This window comes from Aplidium turbinatum, chromosome 9 (genome assembly GCF_918807975.1).
Source record: "Aplidium turbinatum chromosome 9, kaAplTurb1.1, whole genome shotgun sequence".
NCBI classification, from domain to species: Eukaryota; Metazoa; Chordata; class Ascidiacea; order Aplousobranchia; family Polyclinidae; genus Aplidium; species Aplidium turbinatum.
The window spans coordinates 17,365,320-17,378,868 of record NC_137480.1 but is presented as its reverse complement, the minus strand read 5'-3'; the positions used below and the strand labels follow the sequence as shown (position 1 = coordinate 17,378,868).

General features: G+C 36.9%; 1 protein-coding gene across 1 annotated transcript; it reads right to left on the bottom strand.

Moving 5' to 3' along the window:
* Window positions 1-1,340: 1,340 nt before the first annotated feature.
* Window positions 1,341-7,069, bottom strand: LOC145777692 (uncharacterized). Its single transcript, XM_082589126.1, has 3 exons — window positions 6,902-7,069; window positions 6,252-6,336; window positions 1,341-4,901 (listed from the first exon to the last, which is right to left on the bottom strand). The coding sequence occupies exons 1-3, from the start codon at window positions 6,951-6,953 to the stop codon at window positions 2,885-2,887; spliced, it is 2,154 nt and encodes a 717-aa protein (XP_082445252.1). The 5' UTR covers window positions 6,954-7,069; the 3' UTR covers window positions 1,341-2,884.
* Between the last annotated feature and the right edge of the window lie 6,480 nt (window positions 7,070-13,549).

The following is a 13,549-nucleotide window of genomic DNA, read 5'->3' as shown; positions in this document are numbered from 1 at the left end:
AATAAACTTCGCTTTAAGACGAAAAAGCTTGGAACCGTCGTTTACATTCTTGTAGCTTAGTTTTTAATGGGGTTATTTCCTAATGTTATAGATAGGTTATGTGCTAACTAAGGCATTATCTTTCGCCATCACTTGCATTGCATCAATTTAAAATTGTTGTATTGAAGCTTACAATTTTTGCTGTGAGGATACTTTGTATGTTGTCATGGTGCATGAAGCGTCAATAAAGCATTAAAATGTAGCCCATTTACCCAATATTTTTCAAGATGAGTACTGCAGCCACTGACAGAAAAATGAATAACTCCGATGGCATTTAAACTCTCTTTAGTGTCGTCATTATTTATAATTACCAAAAGATCAAAAACTCTTGTTTAAACTCGTTATAACGAATGTAAGAGAATGGAACAAGCACAGACGCCTTTGGGTGGCCCAATCATAGGCGTAGCCAGGGGGGCGAAAGGGGCCATGGCCCCCCCCCAAATTTTCCAAGTTTGGATTCCGAAGTTGAACCCTTTGTTGAAAATATAATATAATTTGTATAAATTTATATTGTTTTTCAAGACATCTGGCTATTAACACCCTCCAGGACTTGTTTTAGACACACAGAAAGACACCAATGAGTTTTGCAAATCGTAAATCGCGCAAAATTTACGCGATTTACGCTTCTTTTAACTAATCTGTGGAAGCAACTTCAGGATCGCTTACTCTGTTGGTTTTTTTTGTAGTTTTTGTGTAGCTAAGTTTTTTTGTGTTCTCTAATTTTAGCCGCAATTTTTGCCCGTTTGTGTGTAACAGCTACCTTTAATAAGTTAATAGCTGTTTATCTGTCTATAAATTTCATACAAATATTCCCTGAAAGTGTTTCCAGAAAGCGCTATAATCCATTATTTGAGTGTAATTTTGCAAAACTTTTCCGGGGGAGCATGCCCCCGGACCCCCCTAGTATACGCGTGCCTTCGGCACGCTCTAAGCCCCCATCAGCTTTATTGCTTCTCTTTCTTAACCCACCAGGAAACGCCACTGCAGATGTCTTAAATTAAACACTTTGTCGTTCTCTTCAATTCATCAAATATTTGGCCCCCCCCAAATTTTTTTTTCTGGCTACGCCACTGGGCCCAATGTGTAGTCGGCTTCCAAAACTTATCTAAATTTACATCATGGGCTTGCTTGTAAGTCGGAAATTCTTGTGGTGGGTTTCTCTCCAACTGTTGCAGCCAGTACAGAGTCTCAGCATTGATGCTTGAGAGATCGACATCCCTTGTAGGTCCGGCAGTTGGTTCTTTACAGTAAATTAACGTAAGAAAACTCTCATATCAGATCCTCCTTATATCAAACTCATACAAAGATAATACTTTTATTCAATAGCGGACGAAAACGTTTTGATGAAATTCAAATGAACTGTTGCATTTAACCAGTTTTTAACACACACCATCAAACATCAGTATTAAGTTTTTAAGATATTTTGTCTAAATCAACAAAACTAAAATATGGAGCAATGACTGTGTTTCCACATTAACGGACTTTGTTTTTCAGATAAGACGTTCTGACCAGCTTGCATAATGCAATAGCCAATGACGACTCTGATATCCCATCCTCCAGAGGCACTATGTGCTATCATGGCCACCTGGAGATGCGGCCTGATTTGTCACATTTTGTGGATTTTGATTACAGCTACTGCTACAGTGTTTGACTGACATTTTCTGAGATGTTTTTTTAGTTTTTGCTGTCTCCTATTGATATAAAAGCTTTTTTTTCTTGAGGAAGCAGTAGCAAATGAGAAAAAGTAAGTTGAAAAACGCTGAATCAGACTGTTATTGAAAAATTAACAGTCAGACTAAAATCTTCGAATTCAAATTTTCTTTGTGTTTCAACATCTGAGGATGATTGTATCATCTGGGGAAAACAGTAAAGAAAGCGTAAAATATAAAAAGTATTTAAACATTTGCCCAAAGTTAAGAAAATCTGGCAATTTCTGCAAAATGTGACAAATCAGGCCGTATCTTTAAGTAGCCATGGTGCTATATTAACAACTCCTTACAAAAATCAGGAATTGATCTTTCGATAAAAACAGTTTTTTAAACTACAGCTTTAAAATGCTCTTTCCGATTATAATGCGTAGGTTATTGAGAGAAACATATAACAATGACACAAAGTAGGGAATTCTATTTTTCTCTGGGATAATGAAACGCACGCTTTGACTGGAAAATGAGTATGCCTGAGGCTATGGTAATTCCACAGAAGCCTTATTTTAGAGTTAAAAGGCCCATTTTGCTACAAAATGGGAAAATCGAATAGCCTACATAATACATCATTATCGAAACACATATTTGCTAACGGTCAGGTAACTGTGGTATATTAAGCATTGCGATGGCCATAATAACTTACACTCTTAAAACATAAGAAAAGTGGGGTATGCAGTAGACGTAGTACAAAGTAGCGTAATACAAGTTGAAGATATTCTAATAAGGTGAAAAATAGGAACACGTTTGTACACTGTCTCAGCTCAAGACAAAGCATTCGTATTTCTTTCATGTATTGAAAAAAACGTGGTGCACTTCCGAAATACAAACCATTATTTTAGAGTTTTTATTGGTTCAGAAATTAACATGCTACAATACAGGCAGTAACCGATCACCATTCATTGTAATTGTGCCTTGCCATGAACTATCACGCAGTGATAGCCTGCACATGATTAGCTTGTAGCTGGTTACTGCCACACTATTGTAGCATCACATGATCATTAGTGATACTAACTATTCAATATAACTACACGTGGCAGCCAAACATACAAGTCTGTCGCAGTGCATGATAAACATGTCACAGCTTAATCAAAACTACAAAGGACAGACTGGTCAATTGCGGTGTTTTGTTCAGTTTAAGAAAACTATAAATCGGTCATTACCAGACCACTGTCTTCGTACTCGTATGTGTTGGAAAGAACTTCTCTGTCACTGTGGTCAAGTGGCAAGTGCAGCTTTTCTGCCACTAAGCGACGAGCACTCAGCTCGCCTTCCGTTTTTCCAAGCTTCGGCAGGGGGCGACACAATTGATCAAAGTTAAGCTGCTCGATTGGTTCCAGCAGTTGATCGGGTTTTCCGCCAATTTTAGCCACCAAGTCTTTTGGTAGTTTGCTGAGGTCAACCGGTAAAGATCCATACTCGCAAAAGTATTTACCTCCACCACCTATGCTGAGCTTTCTGCCTGGGCGCAAATGCTTTTTATTGCTTTTACGAGGATGAGCACGTTTTTGACCAGGAGCATTTTCTGTCTGGGGACGCTGGTGTGTTTTTCTAGCTTTCATGTATGTTTTCTTTGTAGATTTTGTTCCTGGACCAGACCAAGTAGCTTGAGAATATATTGGCATCTCCATTATTGTTCCTCCTAATGATGATTTCAAAGAAGCAGTCTTATAAGATGGTAAGTCGTCCAGCGTTTTAGATGAACGTCTTGGAGGTTTTCGATTTGAAAAACTTGCCCCATCAGTTTCGGTTTGTTGTTCAACTGCAGATGTTATTGTTGTTGCCAAGTCTTTAGAATAGTTCACTGTCGGTTTTCTTACCTGTATCATATCAGCACTTGATTTGAGTTGTTTTTGACAATTGCGGTTCTTTCGTTTTTGGCTTCTGACTTTGTATCCTGGCTCGGAATCCCAACCGTCGCTACGGGATCGCCTGCATCGTCTTTTTGCTTTGGTCTTTGAACGTCCTGAAACTCTCAAAACTCTAGAGCCTCCGTCACTGTCATAACGACGCTGCTTGTCTTTTGAACAGCTTGGATCGTTCGGTTTGACAGCGTAAGCTGACTCAGCCATACTCTCGGTGTCACTGCTTTGCCCTTCCAGACCGGAACTGTCTTCAGATGATTTAGATTTTCTGTAACTATGAAAAATTTCTGACCTTATGGTATTTTGCTGAGATTCGGTGCGATCATCGTAAAATTGTTGCTCTTTGTCTTTTCGGTCCAACCTCGAAACAAGGCTCGAAATGACTTGATCTTGGTTGTAGCCCACACGGAGTGTGGCAAGAGACAGATTGTCCGCTTGGAGAGCTTGTTCGAGTTCATTTTCATATATACCAATCATTTTTTTATTTTTTGAAGTCGAACCATCTTGCAATATCGCGTCACAATCCGATTCACGTTTTCCTTGGCTATTAGCTTGTGTACGGAAATGCTGGATGTCATTCCACTCTTTTCGTCCTAGCGTAGACGCTTCCATGTCCGATACATAATCTGAAGTATTACTGGGTTTGCTACTGACACGAGATGAAGTTTTTGCGTTTTTACGCCGATGTCTTCCTGTGTTTGCGTGAGACCTCAACTCGTTGTAGGTTTTTTCGTTTAAATGTCTTGACTGACGTATATGTCCAGGGGTTTTATCCCTCAACGAGGAAACTAATGTTGTCGAATTCGATCGTTTTCTGTCACTTTCTTCTCGAGCAAACATCTGGTTTTTAGATTCAGTTGTCATCATAAGAGTAGTAGGAAGAGTGCGGTCTTGATAGACTCCAATATTTGAGCTGCGTGACCTTATGGAAGACTGCTTCTTTCTTCTTGAAGCTCTTCTTGACGTTTCATCGTGTAAGAAAACGGTGCCTTTATTTACAGACGAGGACGAGTCAGCTGCTTTCCTATGCTCACGAGAAGCTTTCTCTGAAGCTTCAAACAGGTGCTCAGATATTTTATCCGTGATAGAGTACACATTTTTGTTGTTATTGTTGTTTATGATCGGCTCTCGAAAGTCAGCTGTGTGCGCCATCGTTGCAGAATCACCACCTGTACTTGCTCTCTTCTGCCACCTCGAGGCATATGATTTATTTCCGAAAGGATTTCGATTCACTGAAGAAGAAGAATGAGAACGACGAAATGGCTTCGGCCAAAATCCATTTCTTCTGCGATAGCACCTGTAAAAAAACAATATCTTAGCATCAAACAGTGACTTGTACAGGTTGTTATATAAGGTGGAAAAGCAATAGAATATGATTATTAAACATAAGCTATAAAATGGCGATTGGGTAGACTGGTCTTTATTTTTATTTCATCCTGAGTCAAATAGACAAAGCGGGTCAATGGTGAAAAGCTGTCGTAAAATTGGCTGCTCCTATGTCACGTTGTACATGTGTGATTTATTGCTTTTCCCTTGTCTGCACGTCACTATTTCATCACACTCGGTCATAGTTATCATGGCCTATGTGACAATACAGTTCCATTTACAGGTGACTCAAGAGTTCAAAAAACATTTTTGTTTACTCATGCCCAAGCGAATATGATACTAGAGTATTTAACAAAATACCCACTGTTTCATATAATATAAATAAAATTATGTGTATTGACGGTGTTGAAAGAAAAGCGATGAAACTCGCCTTTATTAAATTAAAAATTGACATCGTTTTAGCAGAACTAAAAGGAACACTTGCATTTACAAATAAAACAAAACAAAAATACAAGTGACAATTTTTGGCAAGTGTCAGCAAGCAGGCAATGGCACCAGTCGTTTTTAAGCAAACAAAACTGTAGTTTTAAAATTTCAACTTTGTCAATCTTTTCAGTTTCAAAACGTTTTAACTATCAAGACAGGACACTGCGTATTTGAACATCTTTGCTGATACAGTACAGCAACACGCACTACAACAAGTGAGAACCTGCGCTTGACAGCCATTTAAAGAAGCGCTGGATTTTGACTGAGTATGAAGAATTTCAGCAATATCGGATTTGCAGAGTTTTAACGCTCTACATCAGGGGTTCCCAACCTGGAGGCCATGGCCCCCTAGTGGGCCATGGAAAATTTTGAAAAATCATAATTTTTTTAACTTATCATTTCTAAGGTCACTCTAACACTATATAACAAAGAAATAAATTAAAATTAATAAAAATACTTGTACCGGATACTGTGTAAACAAGTTTTTTAATTAAAATGATGTTTCTTAATGTTTTCAAAAGGTTGAAAAAATAAGGGGGCCATTGATTTTCAAAAAAATTTCAAAGGGGGCCACGGTGTAGAAAAGGTTGGGAGCCCCTGCTCTACATTTTAATATAGCATGCCACTAGGTGATACAAAAAAAGAAAAGTTTTTTTTCTACGAACTTGTATATTCGTTGTTAGAATAGGCTTCATTCATAAATTAGTTCACAAAATCATGGAGAGGAGACGTTTTTTTCTTTAAACTCATGGCCCTAAAAACTACAAGGATATGCTCCTTTTTTGTAAATCATGCCACTAAATGGAAGTCATGGTATAGAAATTCTGAAACTCACCCAATATAGATGCCAATCGCTGCCAATATCACCAACACGACGACCACTATGGCAATCACAACGGTGCTATCTCCATTGGTACCATCTAAGAAAAAAATTGATTTAAAGTGCGTATTCATTCACATGAAGTGGTTTAAGTCAGAGCAGCACTTTCATAAAACTCCCGACAAAAGACAGACTTAAACTAAGCTAAGTTAGATAAACCGAAAGAGTAAGAAAATAGCATGCACTGCAGCATTTCGGTATAACATGAAGTTCTTAGTTTCAATTCTAAGAAAAGCAGTAGGCCTATTGATGTCATTTTATCGTTGTTGTATCGAAATTACATTTACAACAAGAATGTTTACATTCATTTACATTAAGTTAAATGTACAATAATTAAATTTACAGTAAAGGTACAGTTATGCTTTAACTTGCAAAACAAGATAAATTAAATACAATTTTGTTTCGTTTTTAAATGTAGCCTACTTTATAAAAGACTTTCATTTTGAACTGTCCCCAAAGTAAATTGTCGTTTTGTTTAGCTTAAAAATATCATTTTAAACAACTTTACAGTGCTGTGCTGTGTTAACACAAAAATCACTTCAAAAGTTTTTTCTAATATAGCTACCATAGGCTATACACTATTTTGCAATCACATTAAACATTACCTTGAGGTTCTCCCGTTGTAGAAATAGCGTTAGGCGCTGTAGTTTCAGACATTGTGGAATTAAATTCGTAATAGAATTCTTTAAATAAATTGAAAAAGCATCTTGGCAACACCAACACTTCAATCTTTAACCTATACCTTGCTTTACATTTTATACTTACATTCCGACGCTTCTGAAAGTAAATTATATTAAGATGCCTGCAAGATATCAACCTCGGATGAAGTAAAATCGCTAGTGAGTAGTCAAAACATGTCTAATTAGGCTGATTAATTTAAAATTAAACCAAATAAAACTCTAATTTAGGCTACTTCTACCGTAGTTAAAAAGCTTTGGTAGAGAGTTTGCTTTGTTGAACCATAGAGAAATAAAACAAAGTAACTTCAGCGGGTTTAACATGATGTATTACATACACAAATATAATATAATTAAAATTAAACTCTAACGTTTTCGACACGTACGTGTGTCCTCATCAGGAATTACATATCCGCAATATACATTTTTTATTTTATTCCTGATGAGGACACACGTACGTGTCGAAAACGTTAGAGTTTATTTTTAATTATGTTATATTTGTGTATGTAATACATCATGTTAAACCTGCTGAAGTTACTTTGTTTTATTTCTCTATGGTTCTAGTTAAAAGTTTTCCTAAAGATTTGCTAGTAATAGAAATTGGTTTTCGGATATAAACTGAGAGTTTTGGATTGAAATTGAACTCCAGAAAAGAAATATTGATGGAAACACTCAGAAGATATTTCGATGCCACAGGAAGAATTCATCAAACAGCTGCCATAACGCCGAGTGCAGCAGCAACACATTTTGGTAGATGCTTTGTCGCTATATTGCAAAACATCAAAAGCTTTTTTGAGGTTTTGTTAAACTTATTTAGGTTTTGTTTTGTTCTGAAGTTTTGTTAAACTTCACAAGCTGAAAACTGACGTTTTACTTCTACAACTAGTTAGGCCTACCACAATTTTGAAATCTGCGTGGCAATTTGTCTAAGCTCATGAAAGCTTTTTCAGGTAGCCTACTGCCTACTTTTTCCTCATAATCCAGCACGTTTAGCTTAAAACTGAGGTGATAGTGTTAGTGAAAAATAGTCTTTTCATCTACATGCCTTGGCCTCATGAACATTCGGTATTCACTTCAGGCAGTCCGTTTTAAAATTGTGACATAGGCTACCGTTCAGTATTGAATAGTTTGTAAACTGTTGCATATTGCTTATCGTAGGCTACCGAGGTAAAACCAATAACAAAATATATATCTCCATCTGGCCTTTATCTCCCACTAAACTGCGTGATTAGTTAAAACGAAAGTCTATATTCACTCAAGTCAAATTCACTAAAGTGATGACCTGAAGGGAACATACGCTACAGAACAAAACTGTCTTTAAAGTAATTTAACTTCATAACTTCATGCCATACAGCATACACTACACAGACTACAAAACACAAAAAGGTCGCATAGGTCAATTTCACAAAAGAGGAGAGTGTTAATGCCTCGGTTTCGCGTCGGGACGCTAAAAGTGAAATCAAATATTCTTAAAGTACCTACAGTACGTAATAGGACTTGAAGCAAACATGATACACCATTCACTTACACACCAGGCTTTTTGTTTCCGTGATACTATGTTTTCAACTCTACACCAACCATGTGAAGTGTGATATGTTTTAATATCAAGTGGAAAATTTGACTGTTGAATAAATTGTGACGTCAAGGAGCGATAAAGGCTTGGGAATAGCATTCCAACAACTCAATAAAACTTTTGATGCCACACTCAGCTTACTGATTAAACTGCTTGTTGGACATGCCAAAGAATGGAGCAAAAACCTTCTATTTTACGTTTCGAAAATCGAGTATTCGAAATTACACTTTCCTCTCATTTCATAGCATGCCTTGTAGTTGGAGTCGGTTGAGCACTAACCTCTTGCTTAGCTTATTCCAATGCTTTGATTCAATGTGTCATTCGGAATGACTCACTCCAATGGTAGGCCTACTTTAACGTGGCATCTAGCCACTCCATAGGCTCAGAGGATTTACTTCCTTTGATAAACTGCTGATAGTTGTCATTTTCAGGTTTCTATTTTAATAAGAACTGAAAACAATTTAGCCTAGCTGACAAAGACAATCATTCAATTCATGTTAAAGCTGCTAAGCTGAACTAAATTGTAAAGCAACATCCAACCAAATTAGGTACACTATGTTTTTATATAGCTATTAACGTTAGCCAAGCTCCACGCTGCAGCACTTGAAAGTTTGTAAAATACCCTTAACCTAATGACAATCATTTTCATTTGACTAAAACAACATCGTTTGCCTACTGAAGGCGACTCACGTATTCCAAAGCAGAAGTTGTGCAATCAGCTACACATCTCACTAGACTTCATTCTAACTTAAAATTTTCACACTGTGTTGGCGTTTGTAATTAAGCTTCAAAATAAAAATTCAGCTTTGACAAGTTAAGGTTTGATTTGAACACTTTTACATCAAATATTGTTGTAAATTATAAAAATTGTAACTGAAACGGTATCAAAATTAAAAAAATCAAGTTACGAATTAAAAGCTTTCGCTCTTCACTTGAAAGACAAAACTCAACTTCATCATTACCATAACTTACTTCTGGGAATATTTGGAAATATTTTGTTTCTTTTTGACACCTTTTCTTTAATTTCTTTTTTCAGTTTTTTTTTTTTAATCGTCATGTTTCGTAAAGGATTTCAGATTGCTTTGACAAAAACTTTATTCCAAGCAGGAAAACATGCTTTCTTTATTTAATTTATCTATAGTTTTCTTATTGCACATCTTTACATTTTTGAATGTTTGAAGTGGGCTGTAGGCTTTCAACCACGAGACCAAATGTAAATACCTACAAGCATGTCGTTCTCTTCAAAGACTTTGGCTGTTTTTTAATTGACTACAGTATTCGCGTGCCTAAAAATAATCCTCTATTCTCTTTAGTACAGTAGCAGAAACCACTTATGCCGAACATGGGACGCTTTCTAGTTACAAGAAAATCCGTTAATTAAATACCTTTTCAAGAAACGAAACGTCAGCACTTCCTATTTCTACGTCAGACAATGCCACTAACAAGTTATAGACCTCATCGTAACCCAGTGTGATGAACTGAATGTGAGTTCCTAAATTGCAGAGTTAGTTGCTTTAATCGTCCAAAAGTAACACAATATTGCATTTGTCTTTCAACCTGAATTTCATTAAATCAAGAAGAATGTTTGCATTAGATATACAGCAGACTACAGTTTGGCCTACGCTGTCTGACGTCAGATGATTGTAGATTTTTTTTTATTAAAAATCAAAAGCATATAAACTTGAATTGTTTGAGCCATTATAAGCTAATGACACTTGCGACCGCTCTACACAAGTGCAATATCTTCAATTGCTAAGCTATTAGTTTTGCAAAAACCAGCTCGAGAGCTCTTATATGCCGCAAATTCAATAACTTCATTACTGATTTTCTTTGAAATTCAACATTTCTTATAATTTAAAGTTTTTATTGATCTACAGTACAAGGGATAGCCCATGCGCTTGAAGTTATACTGTACGGTAGATAAAGCATAAAAGGTTTGAAATCGTTCGGCATATACAATAATATGCATCACAAAGAATAACACTTGGGTACACAGACCAGAACTGGCATGAAAACATATAAGTGTGTCAGAAATAATTGTAGAAGCCTAATTCCTTTCGGTTTACAAAATTGACTCAATGCTTTTTTGTTTCAGAAATCGTCCAGTCCAGGGATGTGCAACGTGCGGCCCGCGGGCCAAATGTGGCCCGCGAAGATGTGCCAATTTTGAATTGTGTGCGGTCCGCGAAACATGTTTATACGGTAATTTAGTTTAGTCTGGTACGTTTGAACAATTCATTGTGGAGTGGAATATTGTAGATTTCGCACCTTCTGTTAACCATTTTAGAAGTCTCCCATCGGCCACCGCCAATCCATTGTATTTAATTTTCTATTCTGATGTCTCTGAATTTATTAATATTCAATTGAACACTGAGAATATGTCCTTATAATGTTTGTAATGTATTGTATTGAGTTTAAAGTTAACCGTTGTTATTGCGTTCATAAACGTAGTTGCACTGATGAGAATTTAATATTCGAAAACGCGTTCTGCAACACTGTTTTTTGCACTCTGTAATGCCAGATGCAGATTTATCTGTAGCTTTCCATCACGCATTGAAGCGGTGATCTGATCATGAAATTTTCTACGGTTCGAGAAAAAGTTTTCTCTGCCTATAAAACGTTGAATGGTAGTTTAATCAATTATTTCTAAAAATGTATGGTCACATAAAAGGCATTATGAACAAAGTACGACTTTGGAAAGCTCACATACAGACAGGACATCTTTTCCACTTTCCAACTTTGAGAGACTATGGAATGCCTCCGGAGAAGAAAACTAAATTTGAAAAATTGTTGTATGAATTTTTGGCTCGTTTCAAGGACTTCAAATCTCATGAACATTTGTTTGATATATTCTCTTCGCCACTCAACACGGACATTGACAAAGCACCTGCTGATATCCAACTTGAACTGATTGATCTTCAAGAGAAAAAGGATTTGAAAGCAAAGTATTTAAAAATGAATCTTGGCGATTTTTACCGAAAACATTTCAACCAAGATGACTTTCCACATTTCAAAAATCCATGGCTTCAAAAATGGCACTTTTTGGCTCAACGTATTTGTGCGAACATTTTTTTCTGAAACGGGCGTCATGAAATCTCCCTATTGATCGGTTCTGACAGACCAACACTTGGAAAATGGACTTCGAATTGCGATGACTTCCATTAAAGTAAATTTGGAAAAAGCCGTCAGGAAAAGAAGCCAGCTGCAAACTTCTCACTGAGCTCGTTTAAAGACAGTGTGACAATAAATTGGAATAGCAGTTTTCTTCAGAAATTTATGCGTCCTAACTTATTATTTCTGGAAGGAGATAACCCCTAATATAAGAATAACATGAATAACAAGAAAAACTACTCTTTTGTGCCTGCAACTACTAGAAATCATATGTTAAATAAACATACGGCCCGCGGTTTCACCCAATTATTTATATCTGGCCCTCCTGTAACAAAGGTTGCACACCCCTGGTCCAGTCAATTACTTTGTTACAATCTCGTAAAACAGGGGTTACTATAGGGCCTAAACGTTTTGACAAATAGCCAGTTGTGAAAAGATAATCACGGGCCAGATATAGATATTCTGTTTCGACACAATGACAGTCTTCAACCTGCACAAGCTCTGAAACCGGGGTAGCCTACATGATATTTTGGATCCATAAAGGTCCAATGGAAATCTTACACAGCTTTGAAGATATGTTGTCTTTTTTCAAACAAAAGATTGAACTGAAATAGCGTCAAATAGGCTAGCTCCTGTTTTCAAAAATAAACTAAGCATTGTTGCATCTCAATGTTCATCAATTTAAAAAAATCATTTGGGATCTAAATTGAACGCATCTATTTATTTCAAATCAATCTGTGACGTAAGTGCTGTAGTTTGTCGACTTTTTTCAAAAGGGACTGTCCATAAAAGACGTTTGCAGTCAGGGGGTGTAAATGGCGGACTTTTCATTGACACTGTGCATGGGGGTGGTCATTTTGCAGCAATTTTATGAGAACGTCTTTTATGGAAAACCCCTAACCGGTCAGCAGCACAATTAAAAATTTCATAACTTTTAGCTGCTGCATTCTTCGATACTTGCGGCGAGTTGTTCTTCTGCCAACTGGTGTCTAAGCTCTTACTTCGACCTTACTTACTTACTTCGACCTGTCTTAAGCTCTTACTTCGACCTTCTTACTTACTTCGACCTTCTGTCTACTTCGACCAACTGATGTGTTTGGGCACCCACTATGGTAGAAATACAAACTCTTTTTTGCATAGCTTACAGATTTTATCAATTTTGTTTGGGATTTTTGTAGCGCATTAGATGGAAAGGAAGTCAGTGATTCTCAAACCGGAGTCACTTATTTTAATTAAGAACAAGCCATTTCTGTAGAAAAGTAGATAAAACCAACTTCCTATTGTAAACCTGCCCCAATAACTCAGTTGGTTAGCGCGTGACTTCGTGAACGAAGAAACTTCATGACCAAGCTGCTTCAACTCTCAGAGTGTGCGCTTGAGCAACGCATTTCAGGACTGCTCTCCATAACGAATAGAATAATTTCAAAGCAACAACACTTCAACAATCGAAAACTTAACTCTGCCACTCTCGTTAACCAGCCCGGCGTCAAAAGCCTCTACAAGTAATCCTAGGTTATGCAAAACTACCGGGGATAACCTATCAAGACTTTGTCAGTTCGAGGATAAAGATTCAAAACCTAACCAAAAGATCTTTTACTTCAGGATAGAATTTACAAAGTTCCTTCAAATCTGCTTAAAGGTTTGTAGTAGGCACCTTCAAGAATTACAAAACTCTTTCAGAGGTTACTCGCCTAAGCTGCAGAGAATCTTAAAATTACAGCGCGGATACTTTATTCATTCTTCATTGAACTGGTCCATCAGTAATTTGTATTTTACTGAAGATGAGCTCATTAAATACACTAAGGCTGCATAGCGGAGTGGTGAAAGCACTGGTTTCGACACCGCTCAAGAGCATATAGCTGTGTCTTTGGCAGGACACTTAAAGGCACGCC